The 25,885-nt window shown below is 42.6% G+C and overlaps 1 protein-coding gene across 1 annotated transcript in view; it reads left to right on the top strand.

Annotated features, from left to right (window-relative positions):
• LOC139581468 (5-hydroxytryptamine receptor 4-like) overlaps positions 1–25,641 on the top strand; it is a 146,698-nt gene extending 121,057 nt beyond the window's left edge. Inside the window, exon 7 of the mRNA XM_071411254.1 lies at positions 21,562–25,641. Within this exon, the coding sequence (XP_071267355.1) occupies positions 21,562–21,652 (91 nt within the window). The 3' untranslated portion in view covers positions 21,653–25,641. The remainder of the gene's footprint in view (positions 1–21,561) is intronic.
• The last annotated feature ends 244 nt before the right edge of the window (positions 25,642–25,885 follow it).

The raw sequence follows: 25,885 nt of genomic DNA, 5'->3' as shown, positions 1-25,885 counted from the left end.
ACTAACAATTTTCCCTGTTACTATATTACAGGGGGGATTTTGTGGTTATGTAAACATATTAGACGTTCATCACAGGGACAGCTCTGAGAGATGAACATTTGACCTTTTTCCACACTTTAAAATAATGTATTTTTCAAGGACATGCTGACATACTGTCAGTTGCTCTTGCCCCTCAGTGTTGACCCCTACATATGCTTCAAAGCTTCACTAGAAATATTGAATAGTATTTGAAGGACTAGGTGGAAAGAGCATTCAGCTATAGATCAACAGCTCTAATGACCTAGGTACATCATCTTTTTTTTCATCTGACCACATTTATTATGAATATATAAAACTGAAAGGGTTGCTGTTTTTTAGACGTGGAACGGTTGTGATGCATTATTCAGTCTACTCTTCCACAAGGTGTCTTACCTTGAACAAGAATGCCTCCTCTTTGACCTCCTTTATTTATGCGTGAGTAGAAGAGCTGTTATTGCGTGATTGTTGTATAAACTAATCCTTGGCCAATGTGTGTGTAGGGGAGATAAACCACATGGCACTATCATGAACCAACAGCAGTGTTCTGCATCAGCTCCAGTGTTAATAGGGATTATACACTACATGACCAAAAGTATGTGGACAACTGCTCGTCAAACATCTCATTCAAAAATCATAGGCGTTAATATGGAGTTGGTCCCCCCTTTGCTGCTATAACAGCCTCCAATCTTCTGGGAATGCTTTCCACTAGATTTTGGAACATTTTTGCGCAGACTTGCTTCCATTCAACAACAAGAGCATTAGTGAGGTCAGGCACTGATGTTGGGCGATTGGGCCTGGCTCATAGTCGGCGTTCCAATTCATCCCAAAGGTGTTCAATGGGGTTAAGGTCAGGGCTCTGTGCAGGCCAGTCAAGTTCGTCCATACCGATCTTGACAAACCATTTCTGTACGGAACTTGCTTTGTGCAAAGGAGCATTGTCATGCTGAAACAGGAAATGGCCTTCCCCAAACTGTTGCCACAAAGTTGGAAGCATAGAATCCACGAGAATGTCATTATATGTTGTAGCATTAAGGGGCCTAGCCCGAACCATGAAAACAGCCCCAGACCATTATTACTCCTCCACCAAACTTTACAGTTGGCACTACGCATTCGAGCAGGTAGCATTCTCCTGGCATCTGCCAAACCCAGATTTGTCCGTCGAACTGCCATATGGTGAAGTGTGATTCATTACTCCAGAGAGAGCGTTTCCTCTGCTCAAGAGTCCAATGGCGGCGAGCTTTACACCACTCCAGCCGACACTTGGAATTGTGCACGGTGATCCTAGGCTTGTGTGAGGCTGCCCAGCCATTGAATCCCATTTCATGAATCTCCGGACAAACAGTTCTTGTGCTGACATCGCTTCCAGAGGCAGTTTGGAACTCAGTAGTGAGTGTTGCAACCGAGGACAGACGATTTTTTACGCACTACACGCTTCAGCGGTCCTGAGCTTGTGTGGCCTACCACTTTGTGGCTAAGCCGTTGTTGCTCCTAGATGTATCCACTTCACAATAACAGCACTTATAGTTGACCGGAGCAGCTCTAGCAGGGCAGAAATTTGACAAACTGACTTGTTGGAAAGGTGGGACCCTATGATGGTTCCACATTGAAAGTCGCTGAGTTCTTCAGTAAGGCCATTCTACTGCCAATGTTTGTCTATGGAGATCGCATGGCTGTGTGCTCAATTTTATACACCTGTCAGCAATGGGGGTGGCTGAAATAGCAAAATCCACTCATTTGAAGGGGTGTCCACATACTTTCATAATTATTTTTTACCTAGGCAAGTCAGTTAGGAACAAATTCTTATTTACATTGACGGCCTAGGAACAGTGGGTTAACTGCCTTGTTCAGGAGTAGAACGACAGATTTTTACTTTGTCAGCTTGGGGATTCGATCTAGCAACCTTTTGGTTACTGGCCCAACGCTCTAACCACTAGGCTACCTGCCGCCACTGTATATATAGTGTATATAGAGAAATAACAGAGCAGAGCCAGCAAAACCCGGTCCTACATTTGGTTTTCTCCCAGTCGACACTGCCACAGCGATGACAGCTCACCCCTGAGCTTAGCATTATTCTGGCAGGGTAGTGTGTAGCGATGCAAAGAAAACATGTACAGTCTCACAGACACGGGGGCTGCTTGTGAGCACCGGCTGGCATGGCATTGCAGATGAGTTTCACTGTGGTAGGCACCGACTGGGCACGTTTGAAACCCTCTCAATTCAGGATGATCAAATGCCCTTGGACTCCATCCCGCATTATGAATACAGAGCTATCAAATAACATAGACATATTTTAAACATATATTTGCTCTACTGTGGTCCCTGTCTTATAGGCTACGGTGTACTGGATATATTATGGAGTATCTCTGGGTTAGCAGTCAGAAGTCTTCACCAGATGCAGTGTGTCCCTCCGGGGTATTTGACCTCATTTTCACAGATTGCTTACCGGCTCCATCAGGCAGCATGTACAACACTGAGCAGCACACTGTATGCTATCTGTAATAGACTTCCTGTACTCACTCAGTCTGGACCTGGATGTTTGGTTCTGGTAAAATGGCTTTGAAACAATGCCACACATATGTGTGTATGTGTCAGGTCTGGACCAGACAATGTCTGGATAGCGTGGGGAGTCTGGGTTGTTTTGTCTGCTGGCAGAAAATAAACACAAAGAAACAGGAAGTTGCCAAAGCAGTGGTAAATATATTGACAGGAGTATGACATTGTCACCTGGCACCAAAACCACATTGTGCCTAAGAGCAGCCCTTAGCCGTGTGTTGTTCACAATAATCAGTGGGTTCTCATGGCCTATTGCTTAATTATTACAAAGTGATCACAAACTGAACTACATGTTTTCAGATCTTGTAAATGTATTTATGGGCTAAATGCAATGTTTAGAGCATCTTGATTTCACAGTGTGATTTGTGCTATATTTCTGTTTTAATAACCCTTTTTCCTCCTTACCATGACATCAATCAATAGCTATATAAGTTTGTCCGAGGACCTTCATGAATTACCATATCATGATTGAGGAACATCAATCCATGTGTGTACTGTAGGTTTATCTGGGGACTCAGTAACATCTTATTGACTGGGGAAGGCTGCTATAGAAAGTGGTCAGGCTCACTCTATTCATTAGACCTCTAGAGCAATTCAATACACCCTCCTCTGTCAACAACAACAACCTAACTCTCACTGTTGGGTAAAGACAAGAAATTACGTTGAACCAACGTGGAATATATGTTGACTTTAGCCCAGAAATAAACACTGAGCCAGTCTGACTGATTTCATGGTCCCTGTTATCTCTGTTTTGTTTTTCACGTCCTCTCAAAGCTTCTTCTATGTTATTAGCTACTGTACATATTTTTATAAATGTACTTTTTCAACCTCTTCTTTCATTCACTTTAATGATGGTGCGTTGTATTTTCTCTGTTTGTCCTTTAATTAATCTAACTGCTTGAATAAAGCACCGTAATGAAACCAACATGATTAATGCTCTGACGAAAGGTCTTCCTAATTAGAGGAGAGCTGCCGCATACAGTACCTGGCTGCATGTACGCTAGCTGTGGGTTAGTAACTGCTGAATGAGTCACTTGGGTGTTGATTAACCAGATTTTCCCCCGCTCTCTTTCTCTCTCCCTCTCACCTCTTCTCCTCTGCCTTTTCCCCCTTCTTCCTTTTATGTTATTTTCCTTCCCTCCCTCCCTCCCTCTGCTCTCTCTTCCTCTGTCTGGACGTCTGCTCCTGCTACCCTGTGCTGCCTCTTCCTTCCCCCTCCTTCTCCACCTCCGCCTCCCCCTCCCCCTCCTCCAGTGGCTGCTCCTCTCTCTCCAAACTCCTGCTCTGGTTCTGCAACACTAGGCCTGTTCCTGTCTAGTGCTGCTTGACAACCTCTCAAGTGAGTCTATTTCACACAACCTCACCCCCTCAACCTGTTCTGTGTCCACTGTCTGAAGTGAGTCTATTTCACACAAACCTCACCCCCCCAACCTGTTCTATGTCCGCTGTCTGAAGTGAGTCTATTTCACAGAACCCCCCCCCCCCAACTTGTTCTATGTCTGCTGTCTGAAGTGAGTCTATTTCACAGAACCCCCCCAACCTGTTCTATGTCCGCTGTCTGAAGTGAGTCTATTTCACAGAACCCCCCCCAACCTGTTCTATGTCCGCTGTCTGAAGTGAGTCTATTTCACAGAACCCCCCCCCCAACCTGTTCTATGTCCGCTGTCTGAAGTGAGTCTATTTCACAGAACCCCCCCCCCAACCTGTTCTATGTCCGCTGTCTGAAGTGAGTCTATTTCACAGAACCCCCCCTCCCAACCTGTTCTATGTCCGCTGTCTGAAGTGAGTCTATTTCACAGAACCCCCCCCCAACCTGTTCTATGTCCGCTGTCTGAAGTGAGTCTATTTCACAGAACCCCCCCCCCAACCTGTTCTATGTCCGCTGTCTGAAGTGAGTCTATTTCACAGAACCCCCCCCCAACCTGTTCTATGTCCGCTGTCTGAAGTGAGTCTATTTCACAGAACCCCCCCCCCCCCCAACCTGTTCTATGTCCGCTGTCTGAAGTGAGTCTATTTCACAGAACCCCCCCCAACCTGTTCTATGTCCGCTGTCTGAAGTGAGTCTATTTCACAGAACCCCCCCCAACCTGTTCTATGTCCGCTGTCTGAAGTGAGTCTATTTCACAGAACCCCCCCCAACCTGTTCTATGTCCGCTGTCTGAAGTGAGTCTATTTCACAGAACCCCCCCCCCAACCTGTTCTATGTCCGCTGTCTGAAGTGAGTCTATTTCACAGAACCCCCCCCCCAACCTGTTCTGTGTCCGCTGTCTGAAGTGAGTCTATTTCACAGAACCCCCCCCCCCCCCAACCTGTTCTATGTCCGCTGTCTGAAGTGAGTCTATTTCACAGAACCCCCCCCCAACCTGTTCTATGTCCGCTGTCTGAAGTGAGTCTATTTCACAGAACCCCCCCCCAACCTGTTCTATGTCCGCTGTCTGAAGTGAGTCTATTTCACAGAACCCCCCCCCCAACCTGTTCTATGTCCGCTGTCTGAAGTGAGTCTATTTCACAGAACCCCCCCCCCCCCCAACCTGTTCTATGTCCGCTGTCTGAAGTGAGTCTATTTCACAGAACCCCCCCCCCAACCTGTTCTATGTCCGCTGTCTGAAGTGAGTCTATTTCACAGACCCCCCCCCCAACCTGTTCTATGTCTGCTGTCTGAAGTGAGTCTATTTCACAGAACCCCCCCCCCCAACCTGTTCTATGTCTGCTGTCTGAAGTGAGTCTATTTCACAGAACCCCCCCCAACCTGTTCTATGTCTGCTGTCTGAAGTGAGTCTATTTCACAGACCCCCCCCCCAACCTGTTCTATGTCTGCTGTCTGAAGTGAGTCTATTTCACAGAACCCCCCCCAACCTGTTCTATGTCCGCTGTCTGAAGTGAGTCTATTTCACAGAACCCCCCCCCAACCTGTTCTATGTCCGCTGTCTGAAGTGCGTCTATCTGAGAAGCTCTCTTACATGCTAGTTCAGATTACATGCATGACTTGTAGGGCCCTGTATTTTGGACAATCATGTGACATGCCTGGAGTTGAACATTTATTGAAAACTTTTTCATCAAACTGTCCCCTTTTCTTTTTATGTCAGATGGTCCAGCACCATCCTCAGACAATGCTTTTTATTTGTTGTGTATTTCTCATTTCTGTATAAGGCTTAAAATACATGATAAAATTGTTCTCTGTCACATGATTGTGCAAAACATAGGGCCCTTATGATGTGTGATTTAGGGGGCCATTAGCATAGCGGTTAAGAGGGTTTGGTCAGTAACCGAAAAGTTTCTGGTTTGAATCCCCGAGCCAACTCTGCATGTAAGTCGTTCTGGAAAAGAGTGTCAGCTAAATGACTAAAATATGATGTGCATCGATTTAATGGTCAATTGCATGTTTTTATGTCCAATTGCACAATTACATTATCATTATCTGTATTTCAAGAAGGATGTTGATCATGTGTATGGCATCTATTCTGTGTGTGCTTGCGTGCCCACCTCTCCATATCTTGATAGAGTTTTATTTACTGGCCAGTCAGCCAGATTGCCCGTTGAGCCTGTTGAGCAGCTGAATAGGCCTGACTGACCACTTGTGGTTACTCTGATTCTGGCCCCTGATACAGTATAATCCAATGGGAGCTATCTGCTCCTTAATACACAGGTGTTTGATTAGATTGTAATATAAACTCTATATCAATGAAGTCCCTCAGTGCAAGATACAGTATTATGCATTCAGGGCATCACTTTTCCTGTTCATGTTTACACGTGATGTTTATTGTGAATTAGGCTCAGGGTGGCAGGTAGCCTTGTGTTTAGAGTGGTGGACCAGTATCCCCAAGCCGACAATGTGAAATATCTGTTGATGTACCTTTGAGCAAGGCACTTAACCATACTGTCATTTACTCCAGGGATGCCATACTACTATGGCTGACCCTGTAAAACAACACATTTCACTGCACCTATCTGGTGTTTGTTACAATAAAACATCTTTATTTTTGCATGCAGTACTTCCGGTGCAGGTTGCAGTAAGAGAAGAGCCCTGCTGTAATGTAGAGTTGAAGCTTGGTGAGATACTGTATGTGGTTGTCCCACCTAGCATTCTTAAGATGAATGCACTAACTGCAAGTTGCTCTGGATAAAGATGACTCAAATCTAAATGTATTATTGTGTCGAAGCTTAAAACATTTTCTGATTCTGGAATGATACAAAGAAACACAATTAAAAATAATGTTATGAATAGCCAAGACAAGAATTTTATCACTGGCTAATTCAACAACAGTCCTTACAGTCTCAGAATAAGAGATGATTGCGATAATTAAAGTCTGCTCACAGAACGGTGGTGCACATTACTGTGTTTCTCACTATCATTTAAGAAACAGATCTCCAGAAAGACAGAACACCAGCCTTGAATAGCACACGCTGGAACAGACATACGTCAACATAGAGCAGATCAGATATTCCATAGTTATTCCATTGTACGGGCAATTGTTCTTGTATTGCATAGATATCCAGGGTTGGGTAGGTTACTTTTTAAATGTAATCCATTACAGTTACCTGTCTAAAGGTAACTGTAATGGCAAGTCAGTTAAGAACAAATTCTTATTTACTATGACGGCCTACTGAGGAACAGTGGGTTAACTGCTTTGTTCAGGGGCAGATCGACAGATTTTTACCTTGTCAGCTCGGGGATTCGATCCAGCAACCTTTTGCTTACTGGCCCAGCACTCTAACCACTAGGGTACCTTCTGCCCCCAGTAGTATACATTTAAAAAATTTGTTTTATTTATTTCACCTTTATTTAACCAGGTAGGCCAGTTGAGAACAAGTTCTCATTTACAACTGCGACCTGGCCAAGATAAAGCAAAGCAGTGTGACACAAACAACACAGAGTTACACATGGGATAAACAAACATACAGTCAATAACACAATAGAAATATCTATATACAGTGTGTGCAAATGTAGTAAGATTAGGGAGGTAAGGCAATAAATAGGCCATAGTGGCGAAATAATTACAATTCAGCAATTAAACACTGGAGTGACAGATGTGCAGTAGATGAATAAGCAAGTAGAGATACTGGGGTGCAAAGGAGCAAAAAAATAAATAACAATATGGGGATGAGGTAGTTGGGTGGGCTCTTTACAGATGGGCTGTGTACAGGTGCAATGATCGGTAAGCTGCTCTGACAGCTGATGCTTAAAGTTAGTGAGGGAGATATAAGACTCCAGCTTCAGTGATTTTTGCAATTCGTTCCAGTCATTGGCATCAGAGAACTGGAAGGAAAGGCGGCCAAAGGAAGAGTTGGCTTTGGGGATGACCAGTGAAATATACCTGCTGGAGCGCGTGCTATGGCTGGGTGCTGCTATGGTGACCAGTGAGCTAAGTAACGTAATCTGATTACTTTCAGTTACTTTTGGATTACTTCACCCATAAAACACATAAGGAGAAAAAAAATATTATTACCGATTTAACAACATTTATTGCAGGATGTTTGAGCCACTAAGCAGAGCCACATTAGAACACATCAGAAAACATTGTGACAAAAATGTATTTAAGCCCTGTATACCTGCCTCTTACATGCGTCCTTCATCCTTTGTCCATTTACACCTATAATATCTGATCACAGTCAGACCACAATGTGTATTTTAATCATGTACACCTGTCTAAAAATGTGGGCACAAACACAATGTGCAGAACAAAGGATACATGTTAAAACCAGGTATAAGTAAGGGCTTAAGTAACACAGCAACATGGACTGTGCTAAACACTTATCCCACGGGACACCAGTACAAAAAAGTATGAAAATGTATGCACTCACTACTGTAAGTCGCTCTGGATAAGAGTGTCTGCTAAATGACAAAAATGAGAAATAGAATTATGAAGACAACGTTTTTTTACAACATGCAGTGTAATCACACATTTAGCCCACCAGGTAGTTTTTCATTTTAAGCAAAAAAAGTGCAGCTAGGTGCAATCTACCCACATATCAGACATGATATTGCAGTAGACTTGTCCTGAAGCTAGCCTATTCGGATGATTGAAGGCAGAAATTGCTGTTGTATCACAGCAAGAGGAAATGCTCTAAATGAGCATCAGACATCCTGTTTTGCTGAGGGGTAAACAGGTTTCCACCATAGCTGAAAAGGTGCTCAACTGGGGCACTGGAGGGCAGTGTAGTCTTGTACTTCAGAAACAAGTTCTGGACTATGGGGAACGATTTCAAGGAGTCCAAAGACTTGTCTTTGTCTTCAAAGTACTTCTTCACCTCATCCTCTGCAATGCCACAGGCCCTTGTTGTTGCACCTCCGAACACAACAAAATTGTCTTCTGACTCATCAGACTCGTTCTGTCCTCCCTCACCAGCTCTTCGGAGTGTGTGTTCTCCATAGAAGCTGCTTCTTGAACTAATGTGCTCCGCATCTCCTCTCTCTTTCCAAGGTTGAGCCAAAACAGTCAAAACTTTGGCACGGTAGCAGTTGCCATTTTTGCTTCATGGATGCTTTGCATGGGTCCAAACCAGTGGTCTATAGCCATTGTCTGTCACTGTGGCCCTCACTTTGCGCTGAATTTTAAAGTCTGCATGTATTTCACTTAACTTGGCAGCAATCACATCGTAGGTATGACATCCTATCAGTCTCGCACAAGCCAAAGCAGCTGACTTCCTCTCCAAGGTGACCTTGGCAAGCTAGCTAGAAATCTAGCTAGTGAGGATGTGTGCAGAGAATGTTGCAAGAGGTACAGTATTTTCTCTGAGAGCTTAGACTTCAAGTTTAGGATTGTTGGGGAAAGCCAAGAAAACACTTCTTCTCTCCCTGAAGAAGATCAATAGAGAATGTGAGTGGCTGTAGGACTGTACTGTACTCCTTCAGATAAGCAATCTCACAAGGATGTAGTTTGCTGCTCACACCTAGGTCTTCACAGATTTGCCCCAGCTGGTCATCTGTGAGGGCTATGAGTTTGGAGATGGCACGGTACTCTGAGCTCCATCTTGTCACACATGGCACAGTTACTTTCTTGCTTGCAATGTCCTATATTGCCTCTGAAGCTATTGTGGACCTGTGTGCTTTGTTCCAAATGCTGGAACATTTTGACATTGTACTTCTGTACAATTTTCGTGATGGACCTTGGGATGCAGCTTTGTCCACCTCATTGGTGGAGATGAGGTTGAGGGTGTGTGCATCACAACGTTGATGTGGAGGGAGAAACAAGTTCAGTTCTTGCTCAACCTCCTCAAGAATCGCACCCACATCATTAAACCTCACTCCATCATCCGTCCCATCTTACAGATGATCTTCATTTCCACTGAATCCCCGGAATGCCTTTACAAAGACGCTTCCATTGTCTGTCACTGTGGCCCTCACTTTGTGCTGAATTTTAAAGTCTGCATGTATTTCACTTAACTTGGGAGCAATCACATCGTAGGTATGACGTCCTATCAGTCTCGCACAAGCCAAAGCAGCTGACTTCCTCTCCAAGGTGACCTTGGCAAGCTAGCTAGAAATCTGATTAACTAGCTAGCTAGTACTCTCTGAAATCTCTGACCTATGCTGGAACATTGGTAACATTATGAAGACAACCTGTCTGTCTCCAGAGACTAGCTAGCTAAGCAAGCTAACGCACCACACCTGCCAATAGTCATCTTTGTTTCTTCAGGTTGGAAGTGGAGTCTGGATGTTGCCAGCAGCTGTCACGCCCTGACCTTAGTTATCTATGTTTTCTTTATTATTTTGGTTAGGTCAGGGTGTGACTAGGGTGGATATGCTAGCTTTGTTTTGTCTAGGGTTTTTGTATATCTAGGGGTTTTGTAGGTCTAGGTATATATATGTCTATGGTGGCTTGATATGGTTCCCAATCAGAGGCAGCTGTTAATCGTTGTCTCTGATTGGGGACCATATTTAGGTAGCCATTTTCCCTTGGGTATTGATGGGTTCTTGTCTATGTGTAGTTGCCTGTCAGCACTCATTTGTATAGCTTCACGGTTTGTTGTTTTGTTAGTTTTGTTCAGTGTTCATTCTTGTAATAAAGAGGAATGTACGCATACCACGCTGCGCCTTGGTCTCCTCCTTTTGACGGCCGTGACAGCAGCTTTACCATGTGAAAACATACTTTCCATTGAACTGTTACATTCCTGCCGTTTTCTTCATTGAACACAAATTGTTCTTTGAAACGCCATCCAAAAAATGCACTGCGTTGGCGCACCATACCTTTTTCTTTTGTATATTGTATATTGCTCAGGCGGGAAGATCAAAGTAGCATTAATTTGAAACTTAATTAAGAAAACATGCAATCGTTTCATGGACATATTTTTTCTGCAAACATCCCTTCTAAATTTGAAAGTAATCCTAGAAGTAATTTTCTACTTTTTCAAAAGTATCGGTGATCTGATTACAATATTTTTGCTGGTAATATAACAGATTACAGTTACAGTTTTTTTGTAATCCATTACATGTAACAGATTACATGTCATCCGTTACTCCCCAACCCTGTGGATAACAAGCCTGTGGGAGATGGAACACTAACGTCTTTTAAACCATAGCGATAGAATCCCCTTCTATGTTCTAAACCATCTGTTGGTAGCAGGTCAGATTGACAGTATAATGCACAATTTATAGGCTATCTGAAAACAATAGACATGTTCCATAAGACACTGGGACCCTCAAGGATAGACTCTATGTGTTGTCCCATATAGAGCAGAGAAACCTAGACATGTGACTGTGCATGGTGATTTTCCAGAACTATCTAACAACACAAAGGAGCTTTCCAGTAGAAAATTGGTCAAGTGACTTCCACAACTTTCTTGAGAGCTTTCTTAACAATTGAACCAAAGACATCACACACCAAAAGGTGAAAGTGAATACACAGCTAGGGTATTTAATGAATACATTTGACTGAAGTGGGGACCGTTTACTCTGACAACACAGGGGTTCATCTGACACAATGGTCAATATAGCTCCCTAAACCTGTGTTAAATGTACTGTAAGGACAGCTTAAGGTCATTAAAGTGTCAGCTCAGCCTGTTTGAGACTTTTTTAAAAGTACAACCAGGAGGGACAGACCACAGAGCATCTAGAGGCTTTTAAAAAAGTACAACCAGGAGGGACAGACCACAGAGCATCTAGAGACTTTTTAAAAAGTACAACCAGGAGGGACAGACCACAGAGCATCTAGAGACTTTTTAAAAAGTACAACCAGGAGGGACAGACCACAGAGCATCTAGAGACTTTTTAAAAAGTACAACCAGGAGGGACAGACCACAGAGCATCTAGAGACTTTTTAAAAAGTACAACCAGGAGGGACAGACCACAGAGCATCTAGAGACTTTTTAAAAAGTACAACCAGGAGGGACAGACCACAGAGCATCTATAGACTTTTTAAAAAGTACAACCAGGAGGGACAGACCACAGAGCATCTAGAGACTTTTTCACTCAGCTGTTCTCTCGTTCACTGGTTTCTTCTTCCTCTTCTTCTAAAGACAGATTGGCAGTGCAGAGTGGGTTAATAACAGAGATCCTCTACAAAGTGAGCTCACCAGTTGTGTCATCAAGCTGTCTGTTCCCATGGGAAAGACATTTGTTTCAGAAATTAAGGAAACGTGTAATATGTGAGCGGAAAGGGGGGGGGGGGGGGGGGGTTAGGGGGGGGTGGTGCACAGATGGTTGAATTCATTAAGAGATGAAGACTGTATTCCTGTTTCAAAAGCACAACTGTTGAACATCCCAACTCTAAATAAATGCAAACAGACGCTGGCTACTTGGCTTATAATACCTTTCCCATCATGTCGTATTCTTTGTGTTAATTTGCTGCATCCAGACTTGACAAGAGTACTTTCAGACAACAGCAGTGTGATACTTGACAGATCATGATAATTGGATTACTTAACCTTTTTTTGCGTTGCTTGACTGACTTTTGCCTGCCAGAAGACGCCCAGATACAGTGTGGTACAGATTGCAGCGCCATTTACAGAGCTATAAGCATGATGGTTGTCATAGCTCTTTGAATGGTACTGCCATATGTACTGAAATACCAGCTCTATCATCCACCAACGCAGGCAGGCGAACATCTGCAACTTCACTTCTTATTACTTGATGCATATGTATAGAGTATGTGGAAATATGTTTGTTTTTATGTCATGGTGAATGGATGAATGATTAATTATGTAAATCTGTGAATCTGCTGTGCCCTTTTATGCCAAGTGTATCAATGTTCAGGAAAGTGATACACTTGTTTTTCACAAGAGGATTGTATCAGTAGTAGCAATGATAGGATCACATGTTACAAGTAGTCTGAAGTATAAAGTCACACAGATACAAGGTCACTAACTACTGCTAACACACCGTTTACTCGCTATTATGCAGGCTTACAGGATAGTTTACAAGATGTTGGTAATGTTGAAATCTGACATACAAAACAAACGTGTTTTACTAGTGGATTTATTAAGACGTGCATGTGCAACTTTATATATTCACCAGGTTTTAAAGTATGTAAACCGAAAGTGAAATCTATTATTAGCTTTAAGAGTAGTAAAGTTCCCGCTGCTGCTGGTTTTCAGCATCAAGTACCTTTAACATCATTTTGCTCTGTCTGTCATTGTGTGGGTTCTGGAGGACATGTCTGTCATTTTGTGGGTTCTGGAGGACATGTCTGTCATTGTGTGGGTTCTGGAGGACATGTCTGTCATTGTGTGGGTTCTGGAGGACATGTCTGTCATTGTGTGGGTTCTGGAGGACATGTCTGTCATTGTGTGGGTTCTGGAGGACATGTCTGTCATTGTGTGGGTTCTGGAGGACATGTCTGTCATTGTGGGGGTTCTGGGGGACATGTCTGTCATTGTGTGGGTTCTGGAGGACATGTCTGTCATTGTGTGGGTTCTGGAGGACATGTCTGTCATTGTGTGGGTTCTGGAGGACATGTCTGTCATTGTGTGGGTTCTGGAGGACATGTCTGTCACTGTGTGGGTTCTGGAGGACATGTCTGTCATTGTGTGGGTTCTGGAGGACATGTCTGTCATTGTGTGGGTTCTGGAGGACATGTCTGTCATTGTGTGGGTTCTGGAGGACATGTCTGTCATTGTGTGAGTTCTGGAGGACATGCCTGTCATTGTGTGGGTTCTGGAGGACATGTCTGTCATTGTGCTGGACTCTGAGTAGCGCTTCTCACCTGTTAGTTGATCGTTGAATGAAATGACTGCATTTACTTGAACCTTCTCAACATGTGACGGCTCTTATGTTAACAGCAGTACTTCAGCCTACTTGTCATATTTGATAGACATTTCCACTTACACACTTACACATTGTGAATTATGACAGCATTTATTTGACAAAATGTAGAGAATATCACCCATCCTCCCACCTGTGGCAACTCTACGCACACGGACTATGACAAAAAACCATGTAGGCAACATGAATGCACCTGTGAATTCTTTTAAAATAAAAGTTGACATATAAGTTGAATTATAAATTAAAGAACACAAGTGCAAGGTTGACATTCAACACATGCTCCCCTAGTTCCAGAAAAGAGCACCAACCAATCAGTTCATAGCCTATCTGATGGAAACATTGTTGAGCCGTAGAGGACAAGCTCTACCGCGGAATTCACAGGAAAGGAAAGTTGCTCTCTCTCTGTGTTTCAACATTAACAATGAGTTTCTTTTTTTTTATTAACTCCGAACATATGATTCAAAGATGTTTGTTTTACACTGTCAGGGCATCACATAAATATGAGGATTTTTCCTCTTTAAATGGACTGTAGGAAGTGAATTTTTTTCTACATAGAAAATAATGCATCCTGGGCTACATTGGACGCAGTCCAGCTGCAGGTTTCTTGCAGAGCCCTTTGATTTTTACAGTTACTGGGTTCTGCTCATTGTCATAGTAATGCATAATGTATAAATTATCACCTAAGGAAATGTTTATAGCTTGAAAAGTAACTTGTGTATGAAACACCCCATTTTGTTCTAACCATCTGAATCATAAACGCTAAGGTTCTTCTGTTAGCTATGAGCAGGTAAACAGCAGCTGGTTATTTACTATCTTGTGTTTGCTAACTTTTCCTATATTCAAATGCACTGAGTGGACAAAACATTAAGAACACCTTCCTAATATTGAGTTGCACCCCCTTTTGTCCTCAGAACAGCCTCAACTCATCTGGTCATGGACTCTATAAGGTGTTGAAAGCGTTCCACAGGGATGCCGGCCCCTGATGACTCCAATGCTTCCCACAGTTGTGTCAAGGTTGCTGGATGTCATTTGGGTGGTGGACCATTCTTGATATAAACGGGAAACTGTTGAGCGTGAATAACCCAACAGCGTGGCAGTTCTTGACACAAACAGGTGCGCCTAGAACCTACTACCATACCCCGTTTAAAGGCACTTAAATATTTTGTCTTGCCCATTCACCCTCTGAATGGCACACATATACAATCCATGTCTCAAGGCTTAAAAATCCTTCTTTAACCTGTCTCCTCCCCTTCATCTACACTGATTGAAGTGGATTTAACAAGTGAGTCAACACTCTTCACCCTTCCCCTGGCTTCTCTGGCTCTTTGGCTCACAGTGATGAGGTAGATGTTCTTTTTCCCCTAGGGGATGGAAGGGACTTCCTTTAGTGCTATCCTCGTGTAAACTTCAGGCGATTGGGCCGGCCTGTGAAAATGTATAGCAAGATTTATATCTGGTTTATGTGAAGGCAAAAAGGAATCAGACTCGCACATTTACAGCACACTTCACTCCACAACATACTCTTATAATCATGTTCACACACAAAGGTGTACTCTTATGTCTTATTCTCATGCCTCAACACGCTCACTCACTCTCTGTCGCACGCTCACACACACACACACACACACACACACACACACACACACACACACACACACACACACACACACACACACACACACACACACACACACACACACACACACACACACACACACACACACACACACACACACACACACACACACACACACACACACACACACACACACACAAACACTCCATCTGAACTGAAGAGGGTGGTGTGTATAAGGTAAACACAGACTTCTTCTCTCCCAGGGGACTTGTAGGTACTTTTCTTCTCTCTATGTTTGCTCTCTCCATGTCTGCTCCTCATTCCAGTCAAAGAAACAATCAGGTCAGGAATGCTGCACCACTGCAACTCAACCGTCACTCAGCTAAAAATAATCAACCTTCTACCTTTGTTCCATTGAGAGATTCAGCCTGTTCAGCAACTTTCCTCCAACCACCACAGCTGTCTGCCCTGTGTGTTAGCTAGCCTGGACACCCACAGCTGTCTGCCCTGTGTGTTAGCTAGCCTGGACACCCACAGCTGTCTGCCCTGTGTGTTAGCTAGCCTGGACACCCACAGCTGTCTGCCCTGTGTGTTAGCTAGCCTGGACACCCACAGCTGTCTGCCCTGTGTGTTAGCTAGCCTGGACACCCACAGCTGTCTGCCCTGTGTGTTAGCTAGCCTGGACACCCACAGCTGTCTGCCCTGTGTGTTAGCTAGCCTGGACACCCACAGCTGTCTGCCCTGTGTGTTAGCTAGCCTGGACACCCACAGCTGTCTGCCCTGTGTGTTAGCTAGCCTGGACACCCACAGCTGTCTGCCCTGTGTGTTAGCTAGCCTGGACACCCACAGCTGTCTGCCCTGTGTGTTAGCTAGCCTGGACACCCACAGCTGTCTGCCCTGCGTGTTAGCTAGCCCGGACACCCACAGCTGTCTCCCCTGTGTGTTAGCTAGCCTGAACACCCACAGCTGTCTGCCCTGCGTGTTAGCTAGCCTGTCTGGCCCTGATTGTGTGCGTGTAAGTCTAGCCAGCGAGCTGTCCGTACCTTGGACCCTTCACTTAGAGATCAATCACACTGCTTAACTTCTCCCCATAGCCCTGCCAGGCTGGCACTGGGCCCTTTTTGGAGCTGCATGTCTATATCCAGACTAGCATATGGGCATTCTGTATGATGGAGCTGCATGTCTATATCCAGACTAGCATATGGGGATTCTGTATGATGGAGCTCCATGTCTATACCCATACTAGCATATGGGGATTTTGTATGATGGAGCTCCATGTCTATATCCATACTAGCATATGGGGATTCTGTATGATGGAGCTGCATGTCTATATCCAGACTAGCATATGGGAATTCTGTATGATGGAGCTGCATGTCTATATCCAGACTAGCATATGGGCATTCTGTATGATGGAGCTGCATGTCTATATCAAGACTAGCATATGGGCATTCTGTATGATGGAGCTGCATGTCTATATCAAGACTAGCATATGGGCATTCTGTATGATGGAGCTGCATGTCTATATCCAGACTAGCATATAGGCATTCTGTATGATGGAACTTCTCATTTAAGTCTTTCTTTAAAAAGAGATTCCTATGTTAATTACTACATTTGGCTAAATCATACCCAATTTTGAGTTTCCATCCCAATATTATACTTTATATACATCACAGAAGACTGAAATATAACAAAACTGATTGACATTTCAGCAACAACAAAAAGTATGTATTAATTATGAAATTATTCAAAATATTAAGATAATTTCACCCATGAAGCCACTAGGTAATTTGACTGCAGGAAAGGGCTACTGCGACTGCATACATAAACACTAGAAACAACAGTGGGTGGTGGCTGAGGCGGAGTATTATTCATTCAGCCTGCATCCCTAGAGAGACAATAGCTCACTTAATCAGGCTGGTATCATTCAAGTCGAATCTGGGGCCCCCTGCCCGTGACCCCCTGCCGCCCTGCCTGTCCCTCTTCTGGAGAATGACAAGTGGAATGCGAGCCCCAGTGGAATGAAGGGATGCTGTTCCTGCTGTGCCCTGATGCCCTCCCTGTGCCCTGGTATGAACTAGAACATGTTGGAGTAGATTAGTATATAATAGATTTCCTCTCCCCCTGCAAAGGAAGCTTGGAATTGCAGGATTGCAGATCACCAAGAGGAGCAAGTTATCTGGGTTTTACTTTTCTACCTAATCCCATACAGCTCAGTGAGAAGGCTCCTGGTCCTTAGCAGGAGGACAATCTATAGCAGGGTTTTTATTCTTCACTCTAATGTTACCCAGGTAACCAGAAAAACTAAAGGAAATCATGTATTGATCCAATCCTTTTTCTTTTTATTGTTGTTTAGTTAGTTTCCCGGTCCCCACTCTCTGAGTCTTTTCATTTCACCGTTTACATTTTCAAACTGATGTCCAACTGTTTAGTCATTCTCCGAACAAAGGTGTTCAGCCAAAATTTGTCAGGATGAGCAGATTTATTCTACTGGGTCAAAGTTGAGAAGTTAAATCCCTCTTACAGTAAATGATGGAGTTCACTTTGAACTGCCATCCTCTACCAGAGTAGCTGCAATTGTATGCAATAATTCCTAATAGAGTTGCCAGCCTTCTACTCTCAGTGTATGTGATTGGCAGTATTCTACAGTTCACAGTATGGAGTAGGTTGTGGTCTCTGTAGTGTGTGGGTCCCTGGGCAAGAAGCGTCTATCCCACAGTGCAGCATATGGCACAGATCAAACACTTGACTGCTGTGGTCAAATCTAAGTGGCTGCTATGCTGTAGTCAGTGGTAAAGAGCCATTATTACCAATAAGATGAGAGCTGAGTTGGATGTCTTTAACACAACTTTGATCATCCAGCGCTAGTTTGAATACAGAGCAGGTAAAATAAGGCAGGTATTTGTTCTTATTTGTAAGCTTGGCCAAGTAACGTTTTTGGATTCAGGAAGCCTGAGTATGTTTTAGATAGATTGTATTAAAATGTCAGTCTTTTCAAATGTATTTACAATACACACACTACTAGTGAAAGTACAGTAGGCTAAATATCTGATCTGAACTCATTGATGTCATAGATTTTTTTGTTTGTGTAATTGTAATTGTGGAGATTGAGGCTACCATTTCAACACGATAGATCATGTGAGCATGCATACATGAGGACAAACTGAAGAGCATGAATAGATGAGATGTACTGTAGTCAGCCTTGGCTTGAAAGACCAACATCCAGCCATATCGCAATGACTTGAAAAGAATGGTTGGTGAAAAGAGTGGTTAGGTGTTAGGTGTTAATGAAGTCAGGATGAGAGTCAGAGAGAGAGCAGTGGAGAGTGGTCAGCAGAGACATCCCAGTCAAGTGGAAGGAAGGTCAGACAGACAGACAGACACACGGCGGGGGCTCTGGCCTATGGCAGCTTATGTGTTTCTGTAGCCCCATCCTTAGTATATAGAGCTTAGGGCCTGGCCCGTATCCACAAAGCATCTCAGAGTAGGAGGGCTGATCTAGGATTTGTCCATACAATCATATTCATTTTGATCTAAAAGACAAAACTGATCCTAGATCAGCACACCTACTCTGAGACACTTTGTGGACACAGGCCCAGGAACTGAGGGACTGATATAGGGACACAGAGAAAAAGAGACTCTTCCCCTCTAACACAGTCATGTGTTTCCAGAGCATTTAATCCATTAGGAGCAGTGTCATCATCTTCCGTTCAGTCTGTGGTCCTTTCTGTGGGTAGGTGGTAGCACTTGTTGGGTTAAACACTGCAATGTGGCAGCAATTTTGGTTTCTGCTAAATTCCGGAACATTAGGGAGGTCTGAGTTTTTTTGAAGGTACATTTCACGGCCAATTTCTAAGCAGGAATCACCTTTGGTTTGGTTGCTTATGAAAACATCTCCTAATGAGACAGTGAGTCTACATTACAGTGACATTTTAATTCACTTCTGTGTAAGCAATTTACTCCAGAGAAATGTCTCATTATATGGTTTACAAATGGTCTTTCTTTATCATCCATTTGATGAATTGCTGTTTTGCATGTTTAAATTGTAATTTAGTGAGCATGATTTTTAATGCAGTGGTATCACCCATAATTCTGCCAATCCAGGATTTTGCTATATTCATTTATTGGAGTCAATGACCTTACCTTATTGAATATTACCTTACCAGTATATGAATATCATTCTGAAACCCTTGGTTGAAAATAAAATCCAAGATGCCATTGGTTTAAACAAATGTGGTGTCTGTCTTGACCGATGCATCCGGCCTCATTAAAATTATACCCATGTTTAACACGGAACTCAAACCGGCTGCGCGCGTGCGCCATCGTGCGCCATCGTGCATAAATGTATTTTGTCCCCCCACACCAAACGCGATCGATCACGACACGCAGGTTAAAATATCAAAACATACTCTGAACCAATTACATTAATTTGGGGACAGGTCGAAAAGCATTAAACATGTATGGCAATTTAGCTAGCTAGCTTGCAGATGCTAGCTAATTTGTCCTATTTAGCTAGCTTGCTGTTGCTAGCTAATTTGTCCTGGGATATAAACATTGAGTTGTTCTTTTACCTGAAATGCACAAGGTCCTCTACTCCGACAATTAATCCACACATAAAACGGTCAACCGAATCGTTTCTAGTCATCTCTCCTCCTTCCAGGCTTTTTTATCTTTGAACTTATGTGGTGATTGGCATCTAAACTTTCATAGTATTACCACGACGACCGGCAAAACAGTTCGTCTTTCAATCACCCATGTGGGTATAACCAATGAGGAAATGGCACGTGGGTACCTGCTTCTATAAACCAATGAGGAGATGGGAGAGGCAGGACTTGCAGAGCGATCTGCGTCAGAAATAGGAATGACTTCTATTTTAGCCCTTGGCAACGCAGACGCTCGTTGGCGCGTGCGAGCAGTGTGGGTGCAATAATTGAATAACTTGGATTTCAACATTTATTTTGCAACGCTCGCACACGCGACGTGTCCGGTCTGGTCAGCATGTTAGACATTAAAACCACAGGCTTTAATTGGTCTTTGGGTTAATAGGATTCAAATTCTACCTCTACAACCACCCCCATTACAACCCCAGTCATATGATTTCTCAAATATGAAGTGAAAGAGAGGTTATTTCTGGACAAGCCTTTCAATTATGCAGACATAGTCCTATAGCATGGTCATTTGACTGCTTTTCCAAAGCCTTGGACGATGTCAAGAAATGTCTCAATTTTCCTCAATAGAATGTTATATGTGTCGAGTGAATGAATGATCACATTACAGTAAATGGGAGTTCATGCTAATTTCTGATTCTATGTCCTTTGCGGGGAGATGATCCGTGCAAAACATCCCTGAAATTGAACTCCATATGAAACGGTTGATCATATCGCTTACTCATCTGAGAGTCACCGTGTCCGGAGAAATAAGGATTAAGAAAACATCTGTGGCCCTAAACTTGTCAAAGTAAATTGATGGCATGAATAAAATGTGCAGCTTGATGGTTTTAAATCATCATTCTTTATCGTCTCGATTCTTCAACATGACACAATTTCAGTCATCCATTAAAGTCAAAATGTCTGCCTATATGCCAATCTGGTGTATCTTCAAGTTCTCATGATGCCAGATGGTGAAAGGGAGAGTTGTCATCTCAAGTAGGAGTCTCGCTGTCTTGACTCAGCCTTACATCCCACTTGTTCATGTCACATCGTATAATTGGAGGGGTATAGTTGTATATTTGAACAGTGTATCTGAATGTGGTCGTTATAAAGCACTCTGACTACATTATAGCTTCCTCACTAATCCTGGTTGACCATGGCCCTTAGGGAACCAGTTACGGTTTCACTGTAGTTCCACTCCTGTATTGCTGCCAACAACAACCTCAGAGAAGAGAAAGTATGGCTCACCTCCTCAGAGCCAAACCCAATGTACTGTCATCCCAGAGCTTCATGTTAACCAGACTGCTTGAACCTGGCAGAAGAGACATGCTGCTCTCTTTATGTGGGATTTAAGTTACTTAACAATACCTCTCTCCGTTCCAGGGTTGGCTATAATTTCGACAAAACAGTGAATCCTAAATTAAATATATTGTTATGCACTTTCTGTAATCTGTGTGCTGTGTGTGTCTTAGGAATGTTGATACGTCTCAGAATATTGAAGCACATTGAATGATAACCCCATGTCACTTTGAAACTAATGTTACATTCTGTGTTTCGTATAATTTCAGGTATGCTGCCCTGCACAATGGAAACCACATTGAACAGGAAAAGCAGTCGTTGCAAAGAGAGGACACAGAGTCGCAGGAGTCCTGCTTCTGACAACCACAGACAGACAGACAGTCAGACAGACACTTCCCCATGCAGGCTGAGACAGGGACTGGGTCAGAACCATCCCTAGAGGGGGTCATTGTAAAACAGCCTCTCCAACTGAGAGACAGCCAACTCAACAACATCTCCGGACTTCATTCTTAGTAGCAGGATTTGATTATGGACTGTGGAACACTACAAGGTGAATAATTTTGCCAAAGCTATTTGATATGAACTTGGTTTTAAGATGTGTCCTTCCATATTTCCTTTGCTTAGAAAAGGAAGGAAAACACTCCAAATCTCTCTGATCCACTATAGCTCCGTTAGAACAGAGAATGTTTCAGTAAGGCTTAGTGTCACTTAGAATGAAGCATTAACTTGAAATGTTCTAATTTAAAAAATGTAAAGGTCTCTTATCTCTCCCTGTCATTGGTGCCCTGTACTCAATCACTAGCAGCCTACATCATCTGATTTCTCTTGATGTTCTGCACAATCTTCAAAAGCCCAAAGGGATAGAAAGTAATTGAACACACCTACGGTAAAGTATGAAGATATTCAGCTCTTGACCGACTCTTGATGAGTATTATTAGCTGCTAAAATATATAAAGGATCCATCCCTTCCCTGTCATGACTCATCTCTCAGATGTCTACAAGGATGGACCATGCAATAAGATGGACATGTTTCGATGAAAGCTTTTAAAAAGTTATGGTTGCTGGAGTCATTTAATCTTGGTCACAGTATTTTGCCTCCTACTGCTGCTGTGTGGTAGGCTACTACCGTACTCTGTACAGTACGTGTGTGCATACTGGAGATCATGTCCTATGCTTTTTGAAGTGCCGCTCTCAACATCACGTGTGTTTAGTCCAGTCCACAGTAACATCCAATGTTTTATACATGACTAACAGTAGCCTGAAAACATGTGCCAGAATGTACTCACATTTTATATTCATGAACAATCAAAGGTATCCTTGAACTGTATACGCAGCACTTCAGCCAATGTTTACTTGCACCTGAAATGTAAACATTGGCTTTTTCACTTAGGTTATTTTCCTGTGCAATTTCAGAGCAAACCAATCCACTTGCTGAGTCCTTCAGTAGGCTACCAATGAGGTCTGGCTCATGTTAGGTATTCGCCACCAAAGCCAGCATTTCATTTTCTATGAGTCACCAAATAGAGGACCAGTGGTTCAGTTAATTATATTTTCTGTCCAAAGCACTGGGAATATTTACTTTTAGTAAGCAATGTAAAGAGATCAACCAACAGGATGAAGAGATTACCAATTGTATTTTCCCCCACACAACACACATTCAATTTAAACTAAATGATCCTGTTGGTTGAACTTCCTGATGAAATGTCCAACCTTTGTAGATATCGGCTTTTGATGGGCTAACAGTACGGTCCTCATGTTTCTGTAATGCAGAGAATGTAGATGACCATTCAGATGACTCAGAGTGTTGGGTGTTGACGGCAGGGTCAAGTGTGTTACACAGTGTCCAGAAGCATTAAGCCATTAATCATTACATTCATCCCGTCTTCCTCCTTACAAAACTGAAACTTCAGTCACACACTCCTTCATCCTGTCCTTGGATTCAATCTTTCCCCTGGAGATTCATGAGAAGTAATAATAATGTTGAGTTTTATTTTAGGAATATTTATACTTTTCAGGGGAAGGTTTTTAGTGGCAATGACAGTTCTGCTATTCCAGAGGGTCTTGGTCGATACAAATGTTCTTGTTTTTTCCTGCAGTAACTGACAGCTAAATGTATTTAGAATATATAGGCAGAGCATTTACAGTGCTATACCCTCCCGCTACAGACATCAAACCAATGTGTTTTTTGTTAGTTTTTTAAAATTCTCCTTTTAAAAAACGATTTCACTCACTGTGACCTCTTCCATAATTGAAGCACTAGCACTTTTGTAAAATATAGATGATAATGTAAAAAGATTATTCCATAGTCTTCTTATCAGTTGATTGTCTGAGACCAACATGATGTAAACCATGAATAGGTATTTTGATCACTTAAGTTATTAACTTTCCTTTTCATTCATCCTGAGGATTTTATTTTATTTTTAAATTTATTTTTGGTGATACATTCAGAAAATTCTGTTATGTCATTTAAAAAAAAAGATGAATATAAAAGTAACTACATTGTGTATAATCCATTCTAATTATATAAACATCTTCTCAAATGATTCCTTTTATGAGTAAGACCGTGCACTTTGTACAAACAATGCAACATAATGTTTGTCCGTGAACTATCTTAACATTTCATTTGTATATTTTATTTTGTGTTTGTGTTTTTTAGGAAGTGAATTCAGCCAATGAAGCAGATGAAGCGTTGTTCTGTCTGCATAATGAAGGCTTCTGTTTCTGAGATTTTAAAGTTTAAATAGTGATGTATTTTTCTGCAAAAAGTGTAAAATGAGTCTGTCTGTTCAGTGGGCAATTATAATGACTTTATATTCTCCATTCCAGTAGCTCTGCTGGCCTATCCTTCCAGCACAGTATAATGGTAAAGGCTGAACATGTATGCTACGACTGATGTGGTCTCATACAGCTGTTGATTGAGCTTTGTTATGTTCAAGATGTTTATAAACCTTGTACATCACAACATTCTATTGCCAGTATTCAGTGGACAGTGGCCACCATAATAATGTCAGCCAAACTAAAAAGTGTGTCCCATCATGTTTTGTTTGTGATAATAGGTACAGGATTCTGCATACGCACTCCCCCGGGCCTGGCAGTTACCATGACACCTGGAATATAAAGCTCTGTGATCGACATGGTACATTATGTGTTGGTGGTTGAAAATCCAGAATTAGAATACTGCCTGTAGAGATTTAAAAAGGACAACCTCCTGTGGTAATAACACACCTTTCATGTTTACTATAGTACTTTACATGCAAGAGGTAGATTTGAAAGGAGAACCATCCACTAGCGCATATTTGACAGCTGATAATGGGACGTATGGTAATTCATTGTATCTTCTGCTTTGTCCAGTAGGAGCTCCTTTTAATCCTTTGTGGATAACATACACGTACGTAAAAGGTCAAAGTGATGATATATTCAATGATTCACCTGTTCATTAGTGATCAGAACCACAGGCATCTTCTAGTCCCTGTGGTGTATTCTAACACCCCCAGACTCTGCATACTCAGGACATCTGAAGCCCCATTTATACCTGCAGCTAACATGCATCCTTCCTCCTGATCTTGTCCTGATCTTGTCCTTTTACACTTATAAGATCTGATCAAAGTCTTTGAACCGTCCAAACCTGTCTGGAAATGTGGGTACAATCAGAATGTGGAGATGATCCGGACACAGGACACATGTTAACACCTATAAATGGGTCTTGAGAGAGGCTGAGCTTTGAGGTCAGTTGTCAAGAGGCGAAAGGCAAGGGACTGCACCTCACATAGAGAGCTACAATGTAATAGGCAGATCAAGTCAATCGTACATAACTCATCTGGGGAGATATTAGACAATGAGGAAGAACAAAATGAAATATGCAGCTCCAACAAACCATTTTTGTTATGCCAATTTAAAACATACACAAATGTTGGTACTTTTGAATCTCAACAAAGCATTGCCTTTTAAAAGTTGATCTAGATGCAACAACGTCATAGAAAGAGTTGTATCTCAAAGCCATACATTCCCTTACGGTTTGGACATTTTGGTTCAATCCTTTTTCCGTTTTCGTCATGTCGTCACCATGTCTTCACCCTAGGAACCCCCCAACCTTCCACTCTCACTCTTAGGGTGCCGCCTCTGAAAGCTGCCCTGAAGGCAGAGCAAGCTCACAGCATGAATGTGCTCTACAGTAAATCTCCCAACAAGGTTGTTGAAGAATAAACTTTTGTAATAACACTCAGTATTTCTTTTGATGGAAGAAAGATGGGTCACTATTTTCATGTACTATGGTTTCTTCTCTGTCAGGGAGCTATAATGTGTATGACTTTTTCTGTTGCTATGTGACAGCTTTAATAAATGATAATGAATGATAATTGAAGACGGAGAGACGTTACTAATCCCTGGCGTCAGGTTTCCTTTTGACGTCACCTGGCTCTGATAGAGAGCATGCTAGTCATTTACATTACAGATAATAATATCCTTCAAGCTCTCCATAAACAATTACTGTTAGCTCCAAATGCTAAGCATTCAAAGACTCTCCCTCTCTTTCCACAGAATCAGTGAGGGAGGGATTGGAGTGTTCATTTGCTGCCTGGCTTGTTATATAATAGT

This window comes from Salvelinus alpinus, chromosome 7 (assembly GCF_045679555.1).
Source record: "Salvelinus alpinus chromosome 7, SLU_Salpinus.1, whole genome shotgun sequence".
In the NCBI taxonomy this organism is placed as follows: domain Eukaryota; kingdom Metazoa; phylum Chordata; class Actinopteri; order Salmoniformes; family Salmonidae; genus Salvelinus; species Salvelinus alpinus.
This window is presented reverse-complemented; position numbering and strand designations above follow the sequence as displayed.